Genomic DNA, 20,439 nt, shown 5'->3' with positions numbered 1-20,439 from the left:
AGTTTCCTAAATGCACACACCTGTAGCCCCGCATGTTCCATTATTGTATGACAGATACACAGTCATTTCATGAGATGAAAGCGACCACGTATAGCAGAAATGCCGTTAAAATAATTGAAATTATTGTGTAAGTATATTTCATATTTACTAAAGGGTCCATTTTCTAAGCATATACAAGTAATAAATTTATAAATTATACCCATATTTTAGCAAATAATTCCATTGCAGCATTCTTTCGAGATTTACCTTTCGGTCCTCACTTCTTTTCTACTTGATGGACGGTCCTAGAGGTTTCCGCCCTCCGATTCGGAAGCTTTTAAATCTGTTCCCAAAAGAACTATTCTGTCCTCGGTGCAGCAGGACATCTATAATTCTTATACATTTTTAAATTTTCTTCTCCCAATTGTTGGTAATTCCAAGGAATCTCGTTCAACTCTATGAGAAAAGTACATTTCTGTTAATCTGATATTAATATTGCTGTAGAGTATGCTTCATATATTTTTGCTTACAGGAACAAACAAGCGCCTTTTACAAAATAAATATTCAAATCAAAAATTCTCACGACCGATAACGAAGAATTTGAGGTTTCAAAAGGAAACTGGTCCGGAAAATAATCGCCCTAAATTGACTAAGTTAAAATCAGAAAAGAAAATGCCTGGCAGTAAGACTTCTAAATTAGTCTCACGTGCGACAAATACAACATCGGTTAAGATAGGTGGAAAAAATCAGGCAAAATTGCCAGCCTCAAAGCAGCTGATTGATGGCATTAAAAACCAATCTTCAATTGAGAGAAAACCTAAGGGCACAGAACCACCAACTGGTAAAGCAGGAGGAAAGAGACAACAAGCGCCCACCGGAAGGGGCATAACACGTTCCTCTAAAGGTGAGTCGTATTTTTGGTTCATGTTATATAAACTGGATGTTTTAATAAATCTAATAGAAATTACAGATGTGCCACTTTTCTTCACCAGCGACAAATACAGACTCAACATCGGCTATGGTTGGTAGTAAAAAACAGGCAAAATCGCAAGTCTCAAAGCAGCAGGATGTAGGCAGTAAAAAACAACCTTCTGGGGAGAGAAAACCATTGGGCCCAGAACCACCAGCTGGTACAGCTAGAGGAAAGAAACCACAATTGACAACCAGTAAGGGTATACTAGGTTCCGTTAAATGTGTGTGGTATTTTTTTGTTCATGTTTAATATAAACTGGATGATTTAAATGTATTGTATAAAGAATTAAATCAAGTTCAGTTGGTATACTCTACATTAACGATGCAAATAACACTAGGAAGATGTCGATAATTATGAAACTGAGGGGAGAGTCGCTGAACTTAAATTATAATATAACCTCTCAGAAACTTACCTACTTCCACAGCGCTCCCGTTCTCCTCTAGCTACCGGACCGTCACCCTCACACACTCACACGACCATTCACACGGGTGGTGGAGAGGAATCAGTGACCCAGTTAATATGTTAGCTATTTAATGACTAGTTGCTTGTACTTTACTAACGGACAGATACATACTATCAAACTAGACCCTAACAAAATTCCCAACATAAAACACTCGAATGAAGTGATATAATAAAAGAAAGTAAACTCTTAATTACTAAAGATATTAAATGAACTGAAACGCTTTTCACAATAAAAGTAAAGAAAAATAAACTCTAAACACACAATAAAATCGGAGTTAATGCCTGATCCCTGCTGAGTGGTTAGAGGTGAACAGAGGGATTAATCAGAGATGTACGCTCACCTCTCGCCAATCAGCTATTTATCAATACTCAACTTCTTCACAAACCCGTGGTCTTACCTCGGCAACGGCTTATCTCCTTCTGCTTCCGTCTCTCGAGCCCACCACTTACCAGGGGTTCATACCGAGCTCGCACACTGACCTCTACACACTTCTTTTATTTTTATTTTTTTATTTTTTATTTATCATTTAAGGCGCGTCCACAATTATTTTTTATTGTTACTATTATTATTATTTATTATTAGTATCATTCTTGCCTACTCACACAACACCATACCAATACTTTGCAATAATATTAGTTGGGAAAAAAGAGCGTGTAAATGCAGTCTGTGTAATTTAGGTGCAATAAAAAATACAATACATTTTATAGGGCTTTGCCCAATATTACAAGAGTTTAAGCTGAAGTATTTAGGTAGACAATTTATCAGCTAATACGAGACGATAAAACATCTGAATGGCGATTATGGATGGGAAAATTTAACATACCTTGCAGTATAGAATTTTTGATTACTTAATTTAATTATTAATGTATAACAATATTCTCCTTCCCTAAAAATTTTTCTAAATGTGTATTTATTTATTTTACTTAATTATATTATCACACAGAATAAGAGAAAAGTTTATTTAGTTGTTATTCACATTTTCTTTTTTCAAAGAATTGTTTGGTTGTGTTTATGGTTACTTTTCCTATAGAAATAAGCTAAAACCTTCATTTTTGATCTTAATTTTGCACTAAATATTATTTATAGTAAAGTCAACGACGCTGATGTCCAATGTAGTCAATGCATCTATTAAAAATAAAGTAAGGTCAACTCGGCGGATGGACTTCAGTCCATGCCTGTGTTTGTATTAATTTTTATGATAATTAGGATTAAGATAGCTGGGCGGGACCCGTGCTCCATGGCACCGCAGCCAAAAGAGGCTTATTGCGTCTTCCCCCTTTCGATCTAGTAAACGAAACCTCCCCTACTAAAGAGTTTGAGGACTTTCCCTACTAGTTCTTTTTGCGCTACTATCTCCTTTAGTGTCAAAGATGCAAAGGTTTCATAGCGCAATCACTCGATTGTAACGCAATCGAATAACAAGTAAGAGGCCGTTTCTTCCTCTTCCTGACACAATCTTCACAACGGATCCGAGCTAATACGCCCTACCTTGAACAGACGCTTCCTGTACCTACCATGCCCTGTGAATAGGCCTGTGATCAGAGTAATCTGTTTTCTGCCTAAACACAGAGTCACTTTGGCTCTTTGTTTACACAACCAGACATCGTAGTCTTGCTGTTGACCCCAGGACGCTTTTCATGTTCTTTCCAGATACAGTCTCTGGGAGCCACACGAACTGCTCCCTTGGTAATTCCCAGCCACTCCACTTGATAATGATGATTAATCCACTTGATTAATTATCATTATCATTAATAAAATAATAATAATAAAAATAAAAATGTTATTATTATTATTACTACAAATCGCATAAGTACAACTTTCCCTCACCAGCGAAAAGTACAAATACTATCTCAACATCGGCTAAGGTTGGCGATGAAAAGCAGGCAAAATTGCCAGCCTCAAAGCAACAGGACGATGCCAGTAAAAAACAATGGTCTAATGAAAGAAATTCAAAGGGCCCAGATACGCCAGCTGGTAAAGCAAGAGGAAAGAAACCACCATCGCCAACCGGTAAGGGTATTCCAGGTTCCTCTAAAGGTAAGTCGTATTTTTGGTTCATGTTAATTATAAACTAAATATTTTAATAACTCTTATAGAAATTGCGTAAGTACTACTTTTTCTCAACAGCGGCAAGCACAAATATTGCCTCAACATCGGCTAAGGTTGTTGGTGAAAAGCAGGGAAAATCGCCAATCTCAAAGAAGCAGGATGATGCCAGTAAAATACAATCTTCTGGTGAGAAAAAATCAAAGGGTCAAGAACCAACAGCTGGTACAGCAAGAGGAAAGAAACCACAATCGCCAACCGGTAAGGGTATTCCAGGTTCCATCAAAAGTGAGTCCTACTTTTTGTTCATGTTTAACATAAACTGGATGGTTTAATAACTCTAATACAAATTGCATAAGTACAACTTTTCCTCACCAGCGGCAAGTACAAATACTATCTCAACATCGGCTAAGGTTGGTGGCGAAAAGCAGACAAAATCGATAGCTTCAAAGAAGCAGGATGATGCCGGTGAAATACAAACCACTAGTGAGAAAAAACCAAAAGGCCAGGAACCACCAGCTGGTAAAGCAGGAGGAAAGAGTCCACAATCGCCAACCGGTAGAGGTGTTTCTGGTTCCTTTAAAGGTGAGTAGTATTTTAGTTCATGTTTAATATAAACTGGATGTTTTAATAACTCTAATAGAAATTGCATAAGGGTCACTTTTCTTCACCAGCGACAAATACAGACTCAGCATCGGCTATGGTTGGTAGTAAAAAACAGGCAAAATCACAAGCCTCAAAGAAGCAGGATGATGCCAGTAAAATACAATCTTCTAGTGACAGAAAACCATTGGTCCCAGAAACACCAGCTAGTAAAGCAGGTGGAAAGAAACCACAATCGCCAATCGGTAGAAGTATTTCAGATCCCTTTAAAAGTGAGTCATATTTTTTTTCATGTTTAATATAAACTGGATGATTTAATAACATTAATACCTATCAATAAACAATAAGTTAAGCCTTTATTCCAAAATTACATACATAAAACAGATTACAGAATTTTTTTTTTTTTTTTTAGATGACAAATTGTATTAAATTTTGACAGTAAATTAAATAAATAAAGAGTAAAATAAAACAAAAATTAAAAATTTTTAATTGTTATTACCAATTATATAAGTACTACTTTTCCTCAACAGCGACAAGCACAAATATTGCCTCAACATCGGCTAAAGTTGGTGGTGAAAAGCAGGGAAAATCGCCAATCTCAAAGAAGCAGGATGATGCCAGTAAAATACAATCTTCTAGTGAGAAAAAATCAAAGGGTCAAGAACCAACAGCTGGTACAGCAAGAGGAAAGAAACCAGAATCGCTAACCGGTAAGGGTATTCCAGGTTCCATTAAAAGTGAGTCCTACTTTTTGTTCATGTTTAACATAAACTGGATGTTTTAATAACTCTAATACAAATTGCATAATTTCAACTTTTCCTCACCAGCGGCAAGTACAAATACTATCTCAACATCGGCTAAGGTTGTTGGTGAAAAGCAGGGAAAATCGCCAGCTTCAAAGAAGCAGGAAGATGCCAGTAAAATACAATCTTCAATTGAAAGAAAACCAAAGGGCCCTGAACCACCAGCTGGTAAAGCAGGAGGAAAGAGAAGACAATCGCTAACCGGTAAGGGTATTCTAGGTTCCGTTAAAAGGGAGTCCTACTTTTTGTTCATGTTTAACATAAACTGGAGATTTTAATAACTCTAATACAAATTGCATAATTTCAACTTTCCCTCACCAGCGGCAAGTACAAATACTATCGCAACATCGGCTAAGGTTGGTGGCGAAAAGCAGGGAAAATCGCTGGCCTCAAAGAAGCAGGATAGTGCCAGCCAAACACAATCTCCTAGGGTGAGAAAACCAAAGGGCCCAGAAACACCAGCTGGTAAAGCAGGAGGAAAGAGGCCACAATTAGGTATCTCTAAAGGTGAGTAGTATTTTTGTTCATGTTTAATAGAAACTTTATGTTTTAATAACTCTAATAGAAACTGCATAAGTGCAACTTTTTTTTTACCAGGGACCAATACAAATATTGTCTCAACATCGGCTAAGGTTGGTGATAAATTGCAGGCAATATCAACCAAAAAAAAAACTGGCCAAGTTTTATTGGCTGGTAAAAAGCCAGCCTTAAAGCAGCAGGACGATGCCAGTAAAAAAGTATCCTCTAAAAAAGGAAAACTAAAGAGCCCAAAACCACAAGCTGGTAAAGCAGGAAGAAAGAAACCAAAATTGCGAACCATTAGGGGTATTCCAGGATCCTTTAAGGGTGAGTTGTATTTTTGGTTCATGTACATGTACATGTTCATAATACAAACTGGATATTATAATAGCTCTATTAGGAGCTGCATACGGGCAACTTTTCGGGTAGCTAAATTCAAAAATCTAAAAGCACACGTACTGATGCACAAGGGGCAGATTGTCTAGACATGGTAGCTGCCTATGTTTATACTATCGGAAAAAAAGTGATCTAGGATTGCGGCACATGAACATACACAAATTGCCAGCTTGATTGCTATCCAGAGTGACTAGTACATATTATAGTTTTGGCTTGAGCATTGTTACATAGGTTAATTTTTGTTGTCCCTGCAGCCATTACTAATTTTGGGAACGTAAATGGTTATTTTAACATTTATTTTTTTAATCTTTAAGTATAAATTTTTAGATGTTCTTTATAAACATCAGGCGTAAGTGATTGATTCAATAAGTCTCTGTAAACTACTTATATTCATAGGGAGAATTCCGAAAAATTTCACAGCTTCTTTCTTTTACAGATTCTGTTGTACGCTTGGATAAGCTCTTGAATTTGATCCCAACAAAAAAGCAAATTATACGCCGACCACAGTTGCGCAAGATATCTTTTGCTAAAATATTATCGCTAGCCGAAAAAAAAGAAGCAAAAATGAATGCACCTTCAAAAGGACAGATTGTTAAAAGTTAGTCTGTTAAAACTATATTAGTAGATATTAACATCTGTTACTACCATTTTTTTCATCTGTTATTTACCATTTCTTTTTCTTCTCTTACATTTAATTTTTTTTTGTCGGTATTGTAAACTCGACTTTCTTCATTAGCCAAATGTTTAAGCACGGAGGGTGCCATTATCAGTGTCTGAAATGAAACATAGGTGTGCTTCGTTAGGAGAGTATGATCCGTGTGGAAGTGATCAAAGACACTACCTCAATTAATTTCAGAACAATAAAAAATAAACAAAGTAAATAAACATAATCTAAACATTATCAGGGTGTCAGCAGAAACAGTCCACCATTGCATGAGTTGACTATAGTTACATGTGACAAAGATCCCTACTGAAATGTCTGGCAAATGGATAAAGACGTATTTTCAAGACCCACACCCTAAAAAACAGAGTTCAAAATATACTACAAAACAAACAACCATTTTTGAGATTTTTTCTGGGGGTAGTTTTAATAATATAAATTTTAAGTCATATATATCATAGTCTCACTTATTAATACTTTTTCCAACTAATGATTTACTGCACAAGATCTCTTAAAGAACATTTTAAGAAGATAATAAAATTAAATTGAAAGTAAAACAAAATAAAGGTGAAAACTACATTTCAAAAGCCTCTCTGGCTATTGCTTTTTTTTTAATATACCTAATTTTGATCGAGTTTCAATTTTTTGTAGTTCCAGTAGTTCCAGTCAGGGAATTGGTTCAAATGATCTTTAAGCCAGTATTTGACTTAAAGGGCAATTATTGTTACCCTTTGGCTCAGCTGTCGAAAATGTTGCGATTTGAGATTGAACGACCTAAAAATGCTAGTAAGTATTTCTATGAGTGTTCTTAAGGAGTAAGTAGATTTTAAAATTGATTATAGTTTCGAATGAATGAGTTAAAGGTACATAATAAATATTGTACACAAACAAAACACTTATATTACATAAACAAAACACAAGAAAAATACAAAGAGTAAAAATAACTAACGCTAACGCTTAGAAGCACATGGAACAGATATAGACATGGCGAGATGTTAGAGACAGGTTAACCAACATGTACATACAATCGATTATAAACTAAAACTTTTTTCTAACACTCCCTCAAAGTTTTATTTATCACTTCGGTATAATCATCTTCATCGTCAGAGTAATGAATCGAGGTCCAGGAAGCGCTTTAGTCAATATGTCTGCTAATTGCTCCTCACTGCTGATGTGAAGGACTTCCAATTCACCATTACTCACTTTCTCTCTAATGAAGTGGTAACGTACGTCAATGTGCTTACTTTTAAAATGGAACTCTGGGTTTTTTGCCAGGCGGACTGCACTTTGATTGTCGATGTAGAGTTTAGGCTTGTCAACATTTGAGGTTATTTCTTTTAATAATCTCTCAAGCCAAACCAGTTGTTTTGTAGCTTCACTTGCTGAAATATATTCTGCCTCCATTGTTGATACAGATACGCTCTTTTGCTTTTGGCTCGACCAAGTCAGTACTGATCCTGCATATACACAAAGTATTCCGCTCCTTGAGTGTCTAGACTTATCTGAAGCGTAATCAGCATCGCAAAAACCAACTAAATTTCCTTCTCCACCTGTTCCGTATAACAGTCCATAATTTTTAGTTCCTTGCAAGTATCGAAATATTCTTTTAACCTTTTTCCAGGACATAGTTGTAGGATTTTCCAAGTCTTGTGCCACAGTATTCACGGCATAAGCCAAGTCTGGCCGTGTACCTGACATTAGATATATTAAGCTGCCTACAGCTTCTCGAAAAGGTACCTTTTTATCTAGAGGTTCGCTCTCTTCATAAAAATTTCCATTTGCCTCAGCAGGAGTTTTTATAGGTTTGGCTTCCTCCATACCAAACTTTCTTAATAGCTTTTCAATATAAGGCTGTTGCCTGAGAAATATTGAACCATCATCCATTTGTTGCATTGTGATACCTAAGTAACAGTCTGGATTTATTATCTTAATACTGAATTCTTTTTTCATTTCTGCAACGAAACTTGAAATATCATTTAGGTCTGTTCCTGCTAACAGCCCATCGTCAACATAGCAGACTACTATTAATTTATTTCCATCCTGGTGTCGAACATAGAGGCAAGGATCGGATTCACTTTTAGTAAATTTTTGTTTGTTCATGAAAGAAGCCAGTCTTTCATTCCAACATCTGGGACTTTGTTTTAACCCATAAATGCTACGTTTTAATTTCCAAACTCTGTCCGTTCCATCGTTATATCCCTCTGGCTGATCCATATAGATTTCTTCATTGAGATTTCCATATAAGAAAGCCGTTTTCACATCGAATTGGCGTAAAAATAATTTTTCCTTAGCAGCGACACTCAAAACAGTTCTCACCGTTTCAAATCTAGCTACTGGACTAAAAGTGTCCTCAAAATCAATACCTTTTTGTTGCGAATAGCCTTTGGCTACAAGTCTTGCTTTAAGTCGTTCGGTTGTTCCATCAGACCGTGTTTTTTCTCGGAAAACCCATCTATTTCCAACAATCTTTTTATTTCGTGGCCTCTCAACAACTTCAAAAACGTCATTTTCTGAAAGAGATTTTATTTCACTATCCATTGCACTTCGCCATTCTGTGGAATTTAAAGCTTCATAAGTATTCGGCATCCCATTTGCAATACATATATAGTCATTCAACCTAGAAGGAGTCTTTATTACTCTTCCCGATCTGGTAGTCAATATATTTTCTTCTCCCTCTGATTCAGATATGTCTGGGGTCATTTCTTCATCTTTACTTGAATTAGTTGAGCATATAGTCTGTTCCGGATCAATTGTGCTACCTTCTTTGGAATTACTATGAAGCATTTTACTTCCACAGCTAGTTCGGGTCTCCTCACTACTCTTCAAATAATCTGTAACCATAGAATTTTCTGGTGGGAATATAACATCCGCTGATCTTAAGACTATCCGGCCATTGTAGACTCGAAATCCATCTCGTTCTCCACAATAACCTACTAATATCCCTTTTTGACTTTTAGCAGACCATTTCTGTCTCTTTTGTTTCGGAGTATGTACAAAACAGGTAGAACCAAATGCTTTGAAATGACCAATTGGCGAAGGTCTCTTTCCAAACCACAACTCGTAAGGCGACTTACCAGCAACCGCTGTGGGACCTGTACGATTAATAACGTGACACGCTGTATTCATCGCTTCTGCCCACAATATTTTTGGCAAATTTTTGGCTTGAAGCATTGTTCTTGCACTCTCAACCAGGGTCCTCATTTCTCTTTCAATACCACCCGTTTGTTCAGGTGAGTAAGGCATAACAGTTCTTAATTTAATGCCCCAATTATTTAGAATAGATCTGACTTTATTATTTGTGAATTCAGTTCCGCCATCTGTCATAAAAGTCTTGATAGAGTGACCTGCATTTTTAGCTTCAGCAATAAACACATTGATAAACTCAGCAACTTCAGTCTTCTGCTTTATAAAAAACACTTGCCGAAATCTGGTAAAATCATCTTTAATTACAAGACAATATCTTGAGCCTCCAACCGATAATTCCTCCATTGGTCCACACAAATCGGCGAGGATTATCTCTCCAGGCTTGGTAGCTCTTTCGGATCTTGACTTATATGACTTTCGATGTTGCTTACCTAAAGCACATCCACTGCAAAACTTATTGTCTTCTTTCACATTTATATGTCTATCCTTTAGCAACTTCAAAATGTGCTTTTTGTCTTGATGAGCTAAGCGCTCATGCCACTGTTGAAGACTATCACTTTCAAGATTTAAAATTCCTGATTTAGATTCATGATTCAGACTAACTTGTACACTTCCCTTCGACATTGGGTTAACTACTTTAAAATCTAATTCATACAAGCCATTTATTTTAGTTCCAAACAAAACAGGTTTTCCCATATCTAAAAATATGCATGTTTTTCTTTTAGCTTTAAAAACGTATCCTTTTTCTACTGTTTGGCCCACTGATAACAAATTTTTGCCTAAATGAGGGACATGCCAAACATTTTCAATCATTTTGGTAAATTTGTTTCCACCAATATTAATTTCTACGAGAATATTTCCCTCTCCTATAGCTTTTACGGTATCATTGTTACCTACGGTCACTTCTAGAGGCGTAGGGAAAACTTGATAGTTTTGGAACCAATCTTTACTGAAAGACATATGATGCGTAGCTCCACTATCGGCTATCCACCTTTCATTTAATTTGGTTCCAATCGAATAGCTTAAAAGGCCTTTATGCTTAGATGGAGACTTAAGTGAATTTATAGGACACTTGGCTGCAAAATGCCCGAGTTTATTACATTTAAAACATTTAACTTTTTTATGTTTGTCTTGGATTTTATTTTTATTTTTATAAGACGCAGCTTCAAGTGCAGTACCATCAGCACTATCTGAGTGATTGGGCAACCTCATCTCAATCAGTCTCAGCCTCTCTATTAGTAAATTACAATTTCTTTCTTCCATTGGTATACTTTCCCACACATTTTTAAACTCAAAATATTCTGGCGGTAGGGTACTCATTATTCTACTTAATAATAATATTTCAGGTAACTGAACTTTAGACAATTTGTTGAGTTCATCATTAATTTCTGCAAAAAGCCTTTTCAGACGAGAAATATATGTAGCTAAGTCTTCAGCAGAACCTTTCTCTATTGAGAAAAATGATTCCAAGAGCCTATCTAATTTCTGTCCAGAACTTTGCTCATAAATAGACAACAATTGTGTCCAAATTTCAAATGATGATTTACATGTAGCAGTAATATCAACATTGTTATCGTTCATATTTGTCACCAATATCACTTGTGCTAAAGAATCTAATTTTTTCCAGTTCTTAATATTAGTCTCACCTTCTGTAGGACATTTTGTTTCACCAATAGTGATTTCATGAACTTCGTGATGTTTTAAAAGTAATTCTATTTGCCTCTTCCATCTCGGCCAGTTGAGTCCATCCAACTTTTCAATAGATACTTTTACATCCATTACAACGAACACTATAATACACTATAACTAAATAATTCAATAAGTCAGAGATTTCCTGGGCCCATAACCAGTTAAAGGTACATAATAAATATTGTACACAAACAAAACACTTATATTACATAAACAAAACACAAGAAAAATACAAAGAGTAAAAATAACTAACGCTAACGCTTAGAAGCACATGGAACAGATATAGACATGGCGAGATGTTAGAGACAGGTTAACCAACATGTACATACAATCGATTATAAACTAAAACTTTTTTCTAACAGAATGCTACTACCTCAAAAGTAATCAAGTTTCTGGCCAAGATTTTTGGCAGCTGTAATAAGCAACCCAGGCCTTCTAGACCTGCTCTGCATTGATTGCAGTCAGAACAATTTATTGCACACATATCTGCAGCAGCATAGGAAAAGTTTTAAATATTCTTTGTAATGGTAAATCTAAATCGTGGGAAACTAAGATCAAACTGCTAGAATCCATAATTTCATCAATTCTTCTATATGGGTCAGAAATTTGGGCAAACAGATATTTGTACATTGTTGAAAGGGTGCAGCTCAAATTTATGAAAAAAGCTGATGTTTTGGCCAAAGAACACTCCAGACTGTATGATAAGACTTGAATCTGGTAGATTGGCATCAGGTGTTCATGTGTTTAAGAGGATCCTGGGTTACTGGTTGCGCATCATGAACATGATTGACAACCGATTGTCTAAACTTGCGTTATGAGAGGTTTGAGTCAACAAGCGGATAACAAAGTTGAGTGGAACTGGTTCTCCCAAATCCAGCAATGGCTTGCTGTTATTGGCGAATCTGACTTTGTTCATTGCATTAACGGGAAGTGCATAAAACAGATTGAAAAATGGTCTAATCATGTTCTTTCGCTCGATAGGGCTGTTCATTTTGGCTATAGTCGCTTGTATAGAGATATCAGTTTATTGGATCTTAATGAGGAATACATTTATTACACTTGCGATTTAGACAAACTCAGAGTGGTCAGCCAGATTCGAGTATCGAGTTGCAAGGCATTGAAAATCAGGACTAGAAATGGTTATTACCACATAGACACCAACTCAATGTGCCCAATGTGCAATCTAAATAGAATTGAAACCCTGGAGCACTTTCTCTTTGTCTGTCCGCTGTACTCTCCACTGAGAAGTCAGTACCTGGGAAAGTTTCTCCAAAAAGAGTCCCCATTAATAAATATTCTAAAACTAAACTCATATGATCGCCTAAATAAGATCTACCTGTATGTTATAGAATCTTTAAAGCTGAGATCATTTGTAAGAAACGATTAAAGAAATAGAATTTAGCTACAATGTTTAATTTATGTTTAATTTACATCAATATGATTATTATTGTCTTTTGTTTACACAGAAATGTATAATTTTGTTTAATTTATTTTATTACTTACATTTAAAATATACTATTGGTTATTTAAAATTATTGTACACTTCAGAACCCCTGTAATATGTAAATTTTCATCAAATACAGAAATTTATCTATCTATCTATATCTGCAGCAGCACAAAGACTTGCGGTTTCACCAGTATTCCCCCATTTAAGATTTTTTAACAATACCCTTGTAGACACACTGGTATGTGACCAAGGTTCTAGGAGGATATGTAGTGCTCTAATAAATCCCAGGCCTTCTGAACTGTGTTGCATAGATGACCTATTTCATCTCCATTATTCAGTGACGTGGCGTGGTTCTTAGAGGGCATTTGTTAATCTAGGTTTTACGAAACTCATTTTTCGAAACAGTTTTTGTTTGGTGTCACCTTCTACAATGCAACTTCTAAACACTGTTTCAGAATCTAAAGTCGATTTGAGCATAATTTTGAACAAGATCGAATCTAAGCAACTCATGCTCCGCAAACTCCAAGGTGAGTCTTAAACTTCACTTTTATTTAATTACTGCCATTAGTTTCTTTCATCATTTTCTTTTCATTCAACTTTTTACATTCCAGCGAGAAAGCGACATCGAGCTTTAATAAGGAGAGCTTTAAAAGTTAAACGTGGCAAAAGATTGGGTCGGGACTTGGAACAGACTTATGGTAAAGGTAAGTTCAAATCACATTGAAAATGTATCCACAAGATTTATTAGTGGAATAGTCAATGGTAATCAGGCACAGTCCAACTTCTGAACTTAAGCCTTAGTACTGTCTTCAGTACTTCTCTGAGGACTGTAACTAAGGAAAAGTTAGTCAGTATTGTGCCAGCTTCAACTCATCATTCTACTACTTCCTCAAAAGTTTTAAGTAGCAGTCTTCTTAAGATTAATCCCTCCCTGCATGGTTTATCTCACAGGTAAAGTCCCACACAATATTCTGGCCAGGACTGTCTATGCGGAAATGGGATCCAAGAGTATTCCTAAGTCTCTTAAAGGCAAACAAATTTATAAGAAGCTGCTAAAGAAAAACATCAGGAAATTTAAAGTTAAAGGTGAGGTTTAACTTTAAGTATGCTTTAAAGGGTCCTAACAACCCTTATACAACTGTCCTACCGGACAGTTTTAATTTATTACTATGTATAGTTCTAAAGCAATGAAGTGATCTAGAGTCGGTACAATGACAGTCCCACCACCTGTATGATGTGAACCTTTAGTTCCTTTTTGTCTTTGACAAAATGGGAAGTGAAACAAGCTTCTCAAGGGCTTTTTTAAATTAGCTTTAAAGGGAACTTAAATATTTTCTGAAGTTCCTTGACAATGCAGTGTAAATCGCTAAAACAGATAATCGTTACTGCAGTGTATGACTGTACCGCCAATAATAATAGGAACATAAGTTTGTCTCCAATGATGTCCATCTTAACATTGTATAGATGTACCGTTTGTATTAAGGAAAAGCATTCCTCTAAAGTCGCATGGATTTCCTTCGCAGGACGGGGTGTACCTAAAAAGAAGTATTTTAAGAAGCTCCTAGACAAAGGCAAAGGCCAAGCCGACAAAGAAATTTTGGACAATGATCGTCGGGCCTATGTGCAACGAATCACGAAAGAAATTGCTAAAAGTAAGTTTTGAAGACTCACTTTTTGGCTAGAATTGCCTTACTTAGCTTCAAAAGCCTCCTACCACTTTGATGCTTCAATGTTCATTATTGTCTTGATTTCTAGATGCTTCAAAGGTGCGTCGTGAGGTGAAGCCTGACCTTAAGAAGCCAGCGCCCAGTAGTAAAAAATTGGGTGAACAAAAAATGCCCAAAAAGTTGGCCATGATACCTTCTATAAAGCCTCCTGCTCCTATTTGTAAAGAAGACACAGTACCTAAAGTTGGTAAGAACTGCAGCCTCTGCATTAATTTAATGGAAGAAAAGTTTAGAATAATGTTAGAAATCCTCTTTTCACATTATAACGTCCAGTTAGATCAGTTAAATTTGATTTCGTTTATATATATTCTAATTCATTTTTTAATGTTGTGTTCTCTCTTTGATGGGTGTAATATTTTTTGAGTAGGTTTTAACTTTTAATCGGTTGGTAATCGGTAACAGATATTGCTAAATTATTTTTCGACGTTCAGCTTTTTCGTGCACTTTTTGACGATCAACCCTTATAAAACTGTCCTAATGGACTGTTTTAATTTTCTAGAAATTCCCTCAATAGAGAATAAATTTTAATAAGAATTACTACATATTTCCTACACTCACACCACTCCGTAGAAACTTAGGTTAAAATATGCTCACTTATTTCAGAATAAAAGCCATTTAGTATTAGGGCTAACTCAAGACCGTTTTCAGCTAAGTCAAAGCCGTATATGGGTGGTTAAGTCAGGGTTAGAGAGTCAAGTCTACAATGTAGATTTACTAGGAATAACTAATTTATTAGGAATAAAATGGGGATTCATGACCAAGTCAGAGCTACTTGTGCTAACTTAGGGTAATTAAAGACCAAGTAAGGCAAAGGATGACCTCCAGTGCAAAGTTTAGGCTACTCGAAGTTACTAAATCTCGATCAGTTACAGCCAGTCAAGTACTCTTAAGCAAGCGATGGTTACTACAAAGAGGTGCTCAAGTAAGCAAAAGCTACTTCAGAAGTAATGAAAATATGTTAATAAGAACAATTTAAGAATCAGAAAACCTCTTAGTAGAGCTATGTATGTTACAGTTCTTAATAAAACTTCCCTCCAAACGAAGCAATAGGGTCCGTTTTTATTGTTACCTACATTTTATTTTTATTTTTACAGGTCCAGTCGTCAAGGTGGTCTTGAATCGGTTTACCAGGAAAAACAAGTTAATCGTCGAGACTATCATCTTTGAGGACATCATTGGACTGTTCAGTGCGAGTCTTAAACACAGTAGACTGAATCTAGCGGAATCGAGAAAAATTTTAACTCTAATGGAACGATATAACTGTGTCAATAGGCAGTATAACAACACGTTATTTATGATTAACAATTGTACCTTTTATAATACTGCCACAAGGAATTTTGCCAGTCTGCCTTATATCGACTCTCTACGAAATAGCAAAATGCTTAAGAACTACCTGGATCAATTTGGTAAGTCTAAAGCTGTGCGAGAAGGAATTTTGTGATCGAGGCACCTTAGCGTATGACTTCATCGTAGATTTAAATTGTAAGAATTGTGTTTAGATTAGGTCCAATGGTGGTCGATCAGAAAAAGCAGCGACCGGGAGGGTCTATTGTGGCACCCACTAGTAAGAACACCACCTCTGGTCCTGTCTATTTAATTACTTACTTAAATGGCACAACAACCCACTAAGTCCGAGCCTCCTCAATAAGCCTCGGACAGGCATCCCTATTTCGTGCGGCAGCCATCCAGTTTGTGACGCCAAGTAGTAAACTTGCGTCCGCGGCAACACCATCGATCCACCTCGCCTTCGACCGGCCAATCTTTTGTCTGTTTAATTAGCTTCTGGAATCTGGTAAGGACTCAAAGTAAAAGTATCATCTTTTAAGATGCAGAGATTTTCTGCTCTGAAGAGCTGAACTCTAAACCTCATTAGCCCTTCGTATTGACACAAGTCAAAATGGATATTTTACGAGGCATTTAGTAACGCCACAAAATGGTTCGGGTCCCGTAAAAAGTTTCATACGACCTCTCACGGCTCAAGCTAACTGCCACCTCATTGCCCCTATATCCTGAAAGTCGGGCATCCAATGAAAATTACCTTATCCGTATCACCTCTCTTAAGGATTTCCAAGCTTTTTCACACTAGCCGTGATTAGGTTTCATAGGACTTGTAGAGCTGGGTTTGCCAGCAAGATTTACTTTCTTTGCCTATAATGGTTTTCACACATGATCGAGGCTCTTTCCTTTTATAATCCAATCATATTTAAATGCTAAGAAGCCTGTTTGGTCACTATTGCCCTGCAGGTCCTACATGTTCTCAAACCCAAACAAACTCTAATAATTTAAACATTCTTCTCAGAAAAAAAATTAAAAAGTTTTATTATCTGTAAATGTTTTGCTGTGATCTTTAAATCTGTCCAACCCAACTGTGATTTCTATGTGTATTGGTGTTTTTGAAGCATCCTACTGGGTACCCTTATTGCTGAGCTCTTGATTCATTCTAACACTTTGACTGTTGCCAGTTGTTCTGCTTAGTCGTTGGAACAGCGTTTCTGAGATGGAATCTTCCCTGCACACAATACAAACATCTGCGACACATCACTTAACTAGGGTAGGTTTTCTGCTTGGAAATCTCTTTCTTTAAAGGACATTGCGTCTTTGAACAAACAATAGACTGGACTTTCAACCAACATCGTTGATGACACTATTTATTTTAAAGTTAACAGAATTAAAGATTACCAATCATTAAGGGGAAAAAACAGTGCTAATTAACAAAAAGATATAGTAAAATCAGCCTTATCGTTAAATATTGAAACGTTTTGCAGCGCCAGAATTTCAAATAGGTGTAACATGGTTGACGAATGGTATTAATGCACCTTTATAGATAGAGAAAATGCATGTGCATCAGTGCTTCTTCTCTCTAATATACAGGGTGATCCATTTAAGATGCACCAATCGCTAATAACTTTTTAAGAAAGCGGAAATCCGTAAAACCCCATTAAATAAACTATATGTTTTTTTGGTCTAGTTTTTAAATTTTCCACCCCGATGTTTTATCTTCATTTTTTGCGGATTTACGGCCAAAAAAAAATGATCTGGGTTTCATAAGGAACACTGGTTTTGACAATGGTTATGAAAACTACATATAAAAATTGTGAAATATGACGTTGACTGCGTTTCGATATCCCTAATATTTGTTGAGATATTTGAGATCAAAGGTACAATTTTATCTATTGGTGATCGGTTTTCAATATTAATTTTCCACCAGAAATACACGTTTTGGGAGGTCCTCTGACTGCAAAAAACAAAAAAATAATAATAATAATTGAAGATTTTAAAAAATATAGTGTCATGTAATGGTTGTGAGTGAATCAGGATAAATTTGTTTTATCATTGAATAAAAGCAACCAACATATCATTTTAATATATTCTATTTGCAAGGCTTCTTTACCTATGATTACGGTAAGAATAAGACAAGAACGGATAGCGAGCTGTAAGGAACTTTTAGTAAGAGAAAAATCTTGGTTTTGGAAAGAGCTATTTATAACAAAAATATTGCAAGAAAAAGTAACAAACTCATCAATGAGAGCAAATAATGATTGGAAGTTAATATGTCATAATATAAATTATCTGTCATGTTATTTGTCATGATTTCCAGCAAAGTGTAAATTTAAACATTGGAAAACGTAAAAATACCACAAATTAAAAGTCTAGTAATGCCAATTTCAGTAATTTTTTTTTTTTTTTTTGGCCGAGCTTTCGACCTAGGGACTAGATCATCTTTACGGCTTATTGTCTGTATAATATTTTTACTTGGTTATTGTTAAGTTGGTGTATCCTCTGTCTTGTCTGCTTATGAACTGAGAGTGATCACACTATTGATCTCCATTAAATTTTTGCAACTCAATGTAGGGAAAGTCTGCACCTTCTACCTTACCTGTGGATTTGATACTTACCGAACCGGGTTCCTCATTATTATTCAATTTGCTCTCCTTGCTTGTAACACCTTCCGATTGTATATTACTTTGATCAATTTAAACGACATACGATAATCTTCAGTGAAAATTGATTCACATTCTAAATCTTAATCAGTTATGTCATCCTTTGTCAGTTAGGATTCCATTATTTCTCAGTCTTTTATCTTTCCCAGTCAGCTTAAAATAGGCTTTAACCCAGAAAGGGTTCTTTTCTCATAGAAGAGTGAGGTTGCAATGATGTAGGTAAAGAGCTTTATTGAGGAAAGCTTGAAACATCGATGTCGAGTTTTGTGTAAAAATTATGGATTTAGAGGAACGTTTGATGTGGCTTGATGGCTTTCCATTTTAAGCACTTTTAATACATATGCATACTCATGGTAGAGACATTTCTACAGACTCACAGCAAGTGACCTACAGATAGACTAATCTGGTGTGATAGTGGGCATTTAATTTACTTTGTTATTCCATATTTTGCAACTTTAAAGACTGCAATACATTTCTTCTGACTGCCTATCAATGCAGAATAGGTCCAGAAGCCCTGGGCTGTTTACTAGAGCTGGTATACCTTACCTGCAACTAAAAGTCACTTTCTAGGACATTGTAGGTGACGATAAGCTGAAAAAGCAGACGTTGCGTAGAATAGGGCTGCAGTCTTATAGCTTTATTAATTCAAGATTTTTTCTTTTTTACTTTTTTCAGGTAAAGTATCCCCAGCAACCTCTTCGTTATCATTGGTACCATCATGCTCATCATTGAGTTTCGTTTCGAAAGAATCTGGTACTCCCAAAGAATCTAGCTCTTCGATGACTTCCAGTAGTAGGACGATGGTAATAACGAGTAACATCGAATCCAGTTCAGACAAACAAGTTGTCAAGAAAGCCTTAGATGGTACAATAGACTCTTTTGTGACGGAACCAACGATGGTCGAAGATGTTGTCCAAGATGTTTCCAAACCGGCTAAAGTGTCAAAAATAGAAACGCCCGAAATTGAGACCGAAGCTGCGGATTTCAAGCAACGAAGATTGTTCAAAGATTCTTGTAAGTATGAGAAGGAGAAGGGATTTGGAGGAAAGGCCTCCATATTACTAGGCAGGCTAAAAGGCCTTAGAAGCCGTTCTAAGAGTTAATGAAGTAGGTATTTATTCTTTAGATCCAGCACTTCTAACACCCGGCGAAGAAGCGAATCCTTACAGCTTCCCTAGACAATAAAACTAAGGTGAATTAAGCGTGCCTTCTCTGCTCCTTGAGAGTAACCGGCTAGTTTCCTACAGGCATTAAAATACATTTATTCCCCTAATAAATAAGTAAAGACGACATATTGCGTTATAAAGATGAAAAAAGAAGGCTTTTCCAGTACCTTGGCAGCATTGAATACTGAAGGCCTGTACCCAAGCTCCCTTCGTCTACCTTTTGGACTTCACTATTTTTTACGAGAAAATACTGAAGTAAAAACCATTTAACCATCTAGGTCATAAGAACAACGCATTTTCACATTAAATTGAAAAAATGATTTGATTCATCCTACTGCTGGAAATATGGGCATCTTTACTATAACATGAGCTTTTCTGTAAGCTAATAATTTCGCAACTTTCCCATACCATTTATTTTTAATAAGAAGTTGGTCACCGAGTGGAAGAGGTGCCAATTAGAGAGAACCAGTTCTAGGCTATAAGTTAGGTTAGAGACAAACTCAAAATTCATATTTTCCGCTACTAAGGGCGCATGACGTGATGGAGGCCTTGGTGGCCTTTCTGTGGTACTATTTTTCCATTAAACTAATAAGGAAGATTTTCCAGCCAAAACAGAGCTCACACGTTCTAGCTGAGCACAGTAGAGTTCTACAATCAATGAATCCACTCGAAGAACGAAGTGGTAGATCCACCATTATGCGGATAGCTTCACTTTTTTCTCAATACTTGATTTTCGGGAGATTAAGCTAGTTCGCCTGTTCTAATCCATTGCTTTTGTTTTGTTCGGATTGCCCGAAATGAATTCCATATTTAATCGCAGATGTTGGTTTATAATTGGGAAGGACATGTCTAATTCACCTGGAAGTGTTAAAGCGCTGATGT

General features: G+C 36.2%; 1 protein-coding gene across 5 annotated transcripts in view; it reads left to right on the top strand.

Moving 5' to 3' along the window:
* The window catches only part of LOC141461911 (uncharacterized), a 42,325-nt gene that overhangs the window by 18,425 nt on the left and 3,461 nt on the right, over positions 1 to 20,439 (top strand). Inside the window, exons 42-60 of one of the 5 annotated variants that reach the window (XM_074143363.1) lie at positions 512 to 883; positions 972 to 1,145; positions 3,246 to 3,452; positions 3,543 to 3,722; positions 3,840 to 4,046; positions 4,136 to 4,336; positions 4,595 to 4,801; positions 4,892 to 5,071; positions 5,189 to 5,374; positions 5,465 to 5,713; positions 6,219 to 6,380; positions 7,095 to 7,229; positions 13,179 to 13,250; positions 13,335 to 13,427; positions 13,675 to 13,809; positions 14,247 to 14,375; positions 14,479 to 14,637; positions 15,545 to 15,856; positions 19,067 to 19,405. In XM_074143363.1, coding sequence (XP_073999464.1) covers positions 512 to 883; positions 972 to 1,145; positions 3,246 to 3,452; positions 3,543 to 3,722; positions 3,840 to 4,046; positions 4,136 to 4,336; positions 4,595 to 4,801; positions 4,892 to 5,071; positions 5,189 to 5,374; positions 5,465 to 5,713; positions 6,219 to 6,380; positions 7,095 to 7,229; positions 13,179 to 13,250; positions 13,335 to 13,427; positions 13,675 to 13,809; positions 14,247 to 14,375; positions 14,479 to 14,637; positions 15,545 to 15,856; positions 19,067 to 19,405 — 3,699 coding nt within the window. Of the gene's footprint in view, positions 1 to 511; positions 884 to 971; positions 1,146 to 3,245; positions 3,453 to 3,542; positions 3,750 to 3,839; positions 4,047 to 4,135; positions 4,337 to 4,594; positions 4,802 to 4,891; positions 5,072 to 5,188; positions 5,375 to 5,464; positions 5,714 to 6,218; positions 6,381 to 7,094; positions 7,230 to 13,178; positions 13,251 to 13,334; positions 13,428 to 13,674; positions 13,810 to 14,246; positions 14,376 to 14,478; positions 14,638 to 15,544; positions 15,857 to 19,066; positions 19,406 to 20,439 lie in introns of all 5 variants that reach the window. The other 4 variants (XM_074143361.1, XM_074143364.1, XM_074143362.1 and 1 more) reach the window with 4 other exon arrangements.

This window comes from Rhodnius prolixus, unplaced genomic scaffold (genome assembly GCF_049639745.1).
Source record: "Rhodnius prolixus isolate KJV_2025 unplaced genomic scaffold, Rpr scaffold_12, whole genome shotgun sequence".
Classification (NCBI taxonomy): Eukaryota; Metazoa; Arthropoda; class Insecta; order Hemiptera; family Reduviidae; genus Rhodnius; species Rhodnius prolixus.
This window is presented reverse-complemented; position numbering and strand designations above follow the sequence as displayed.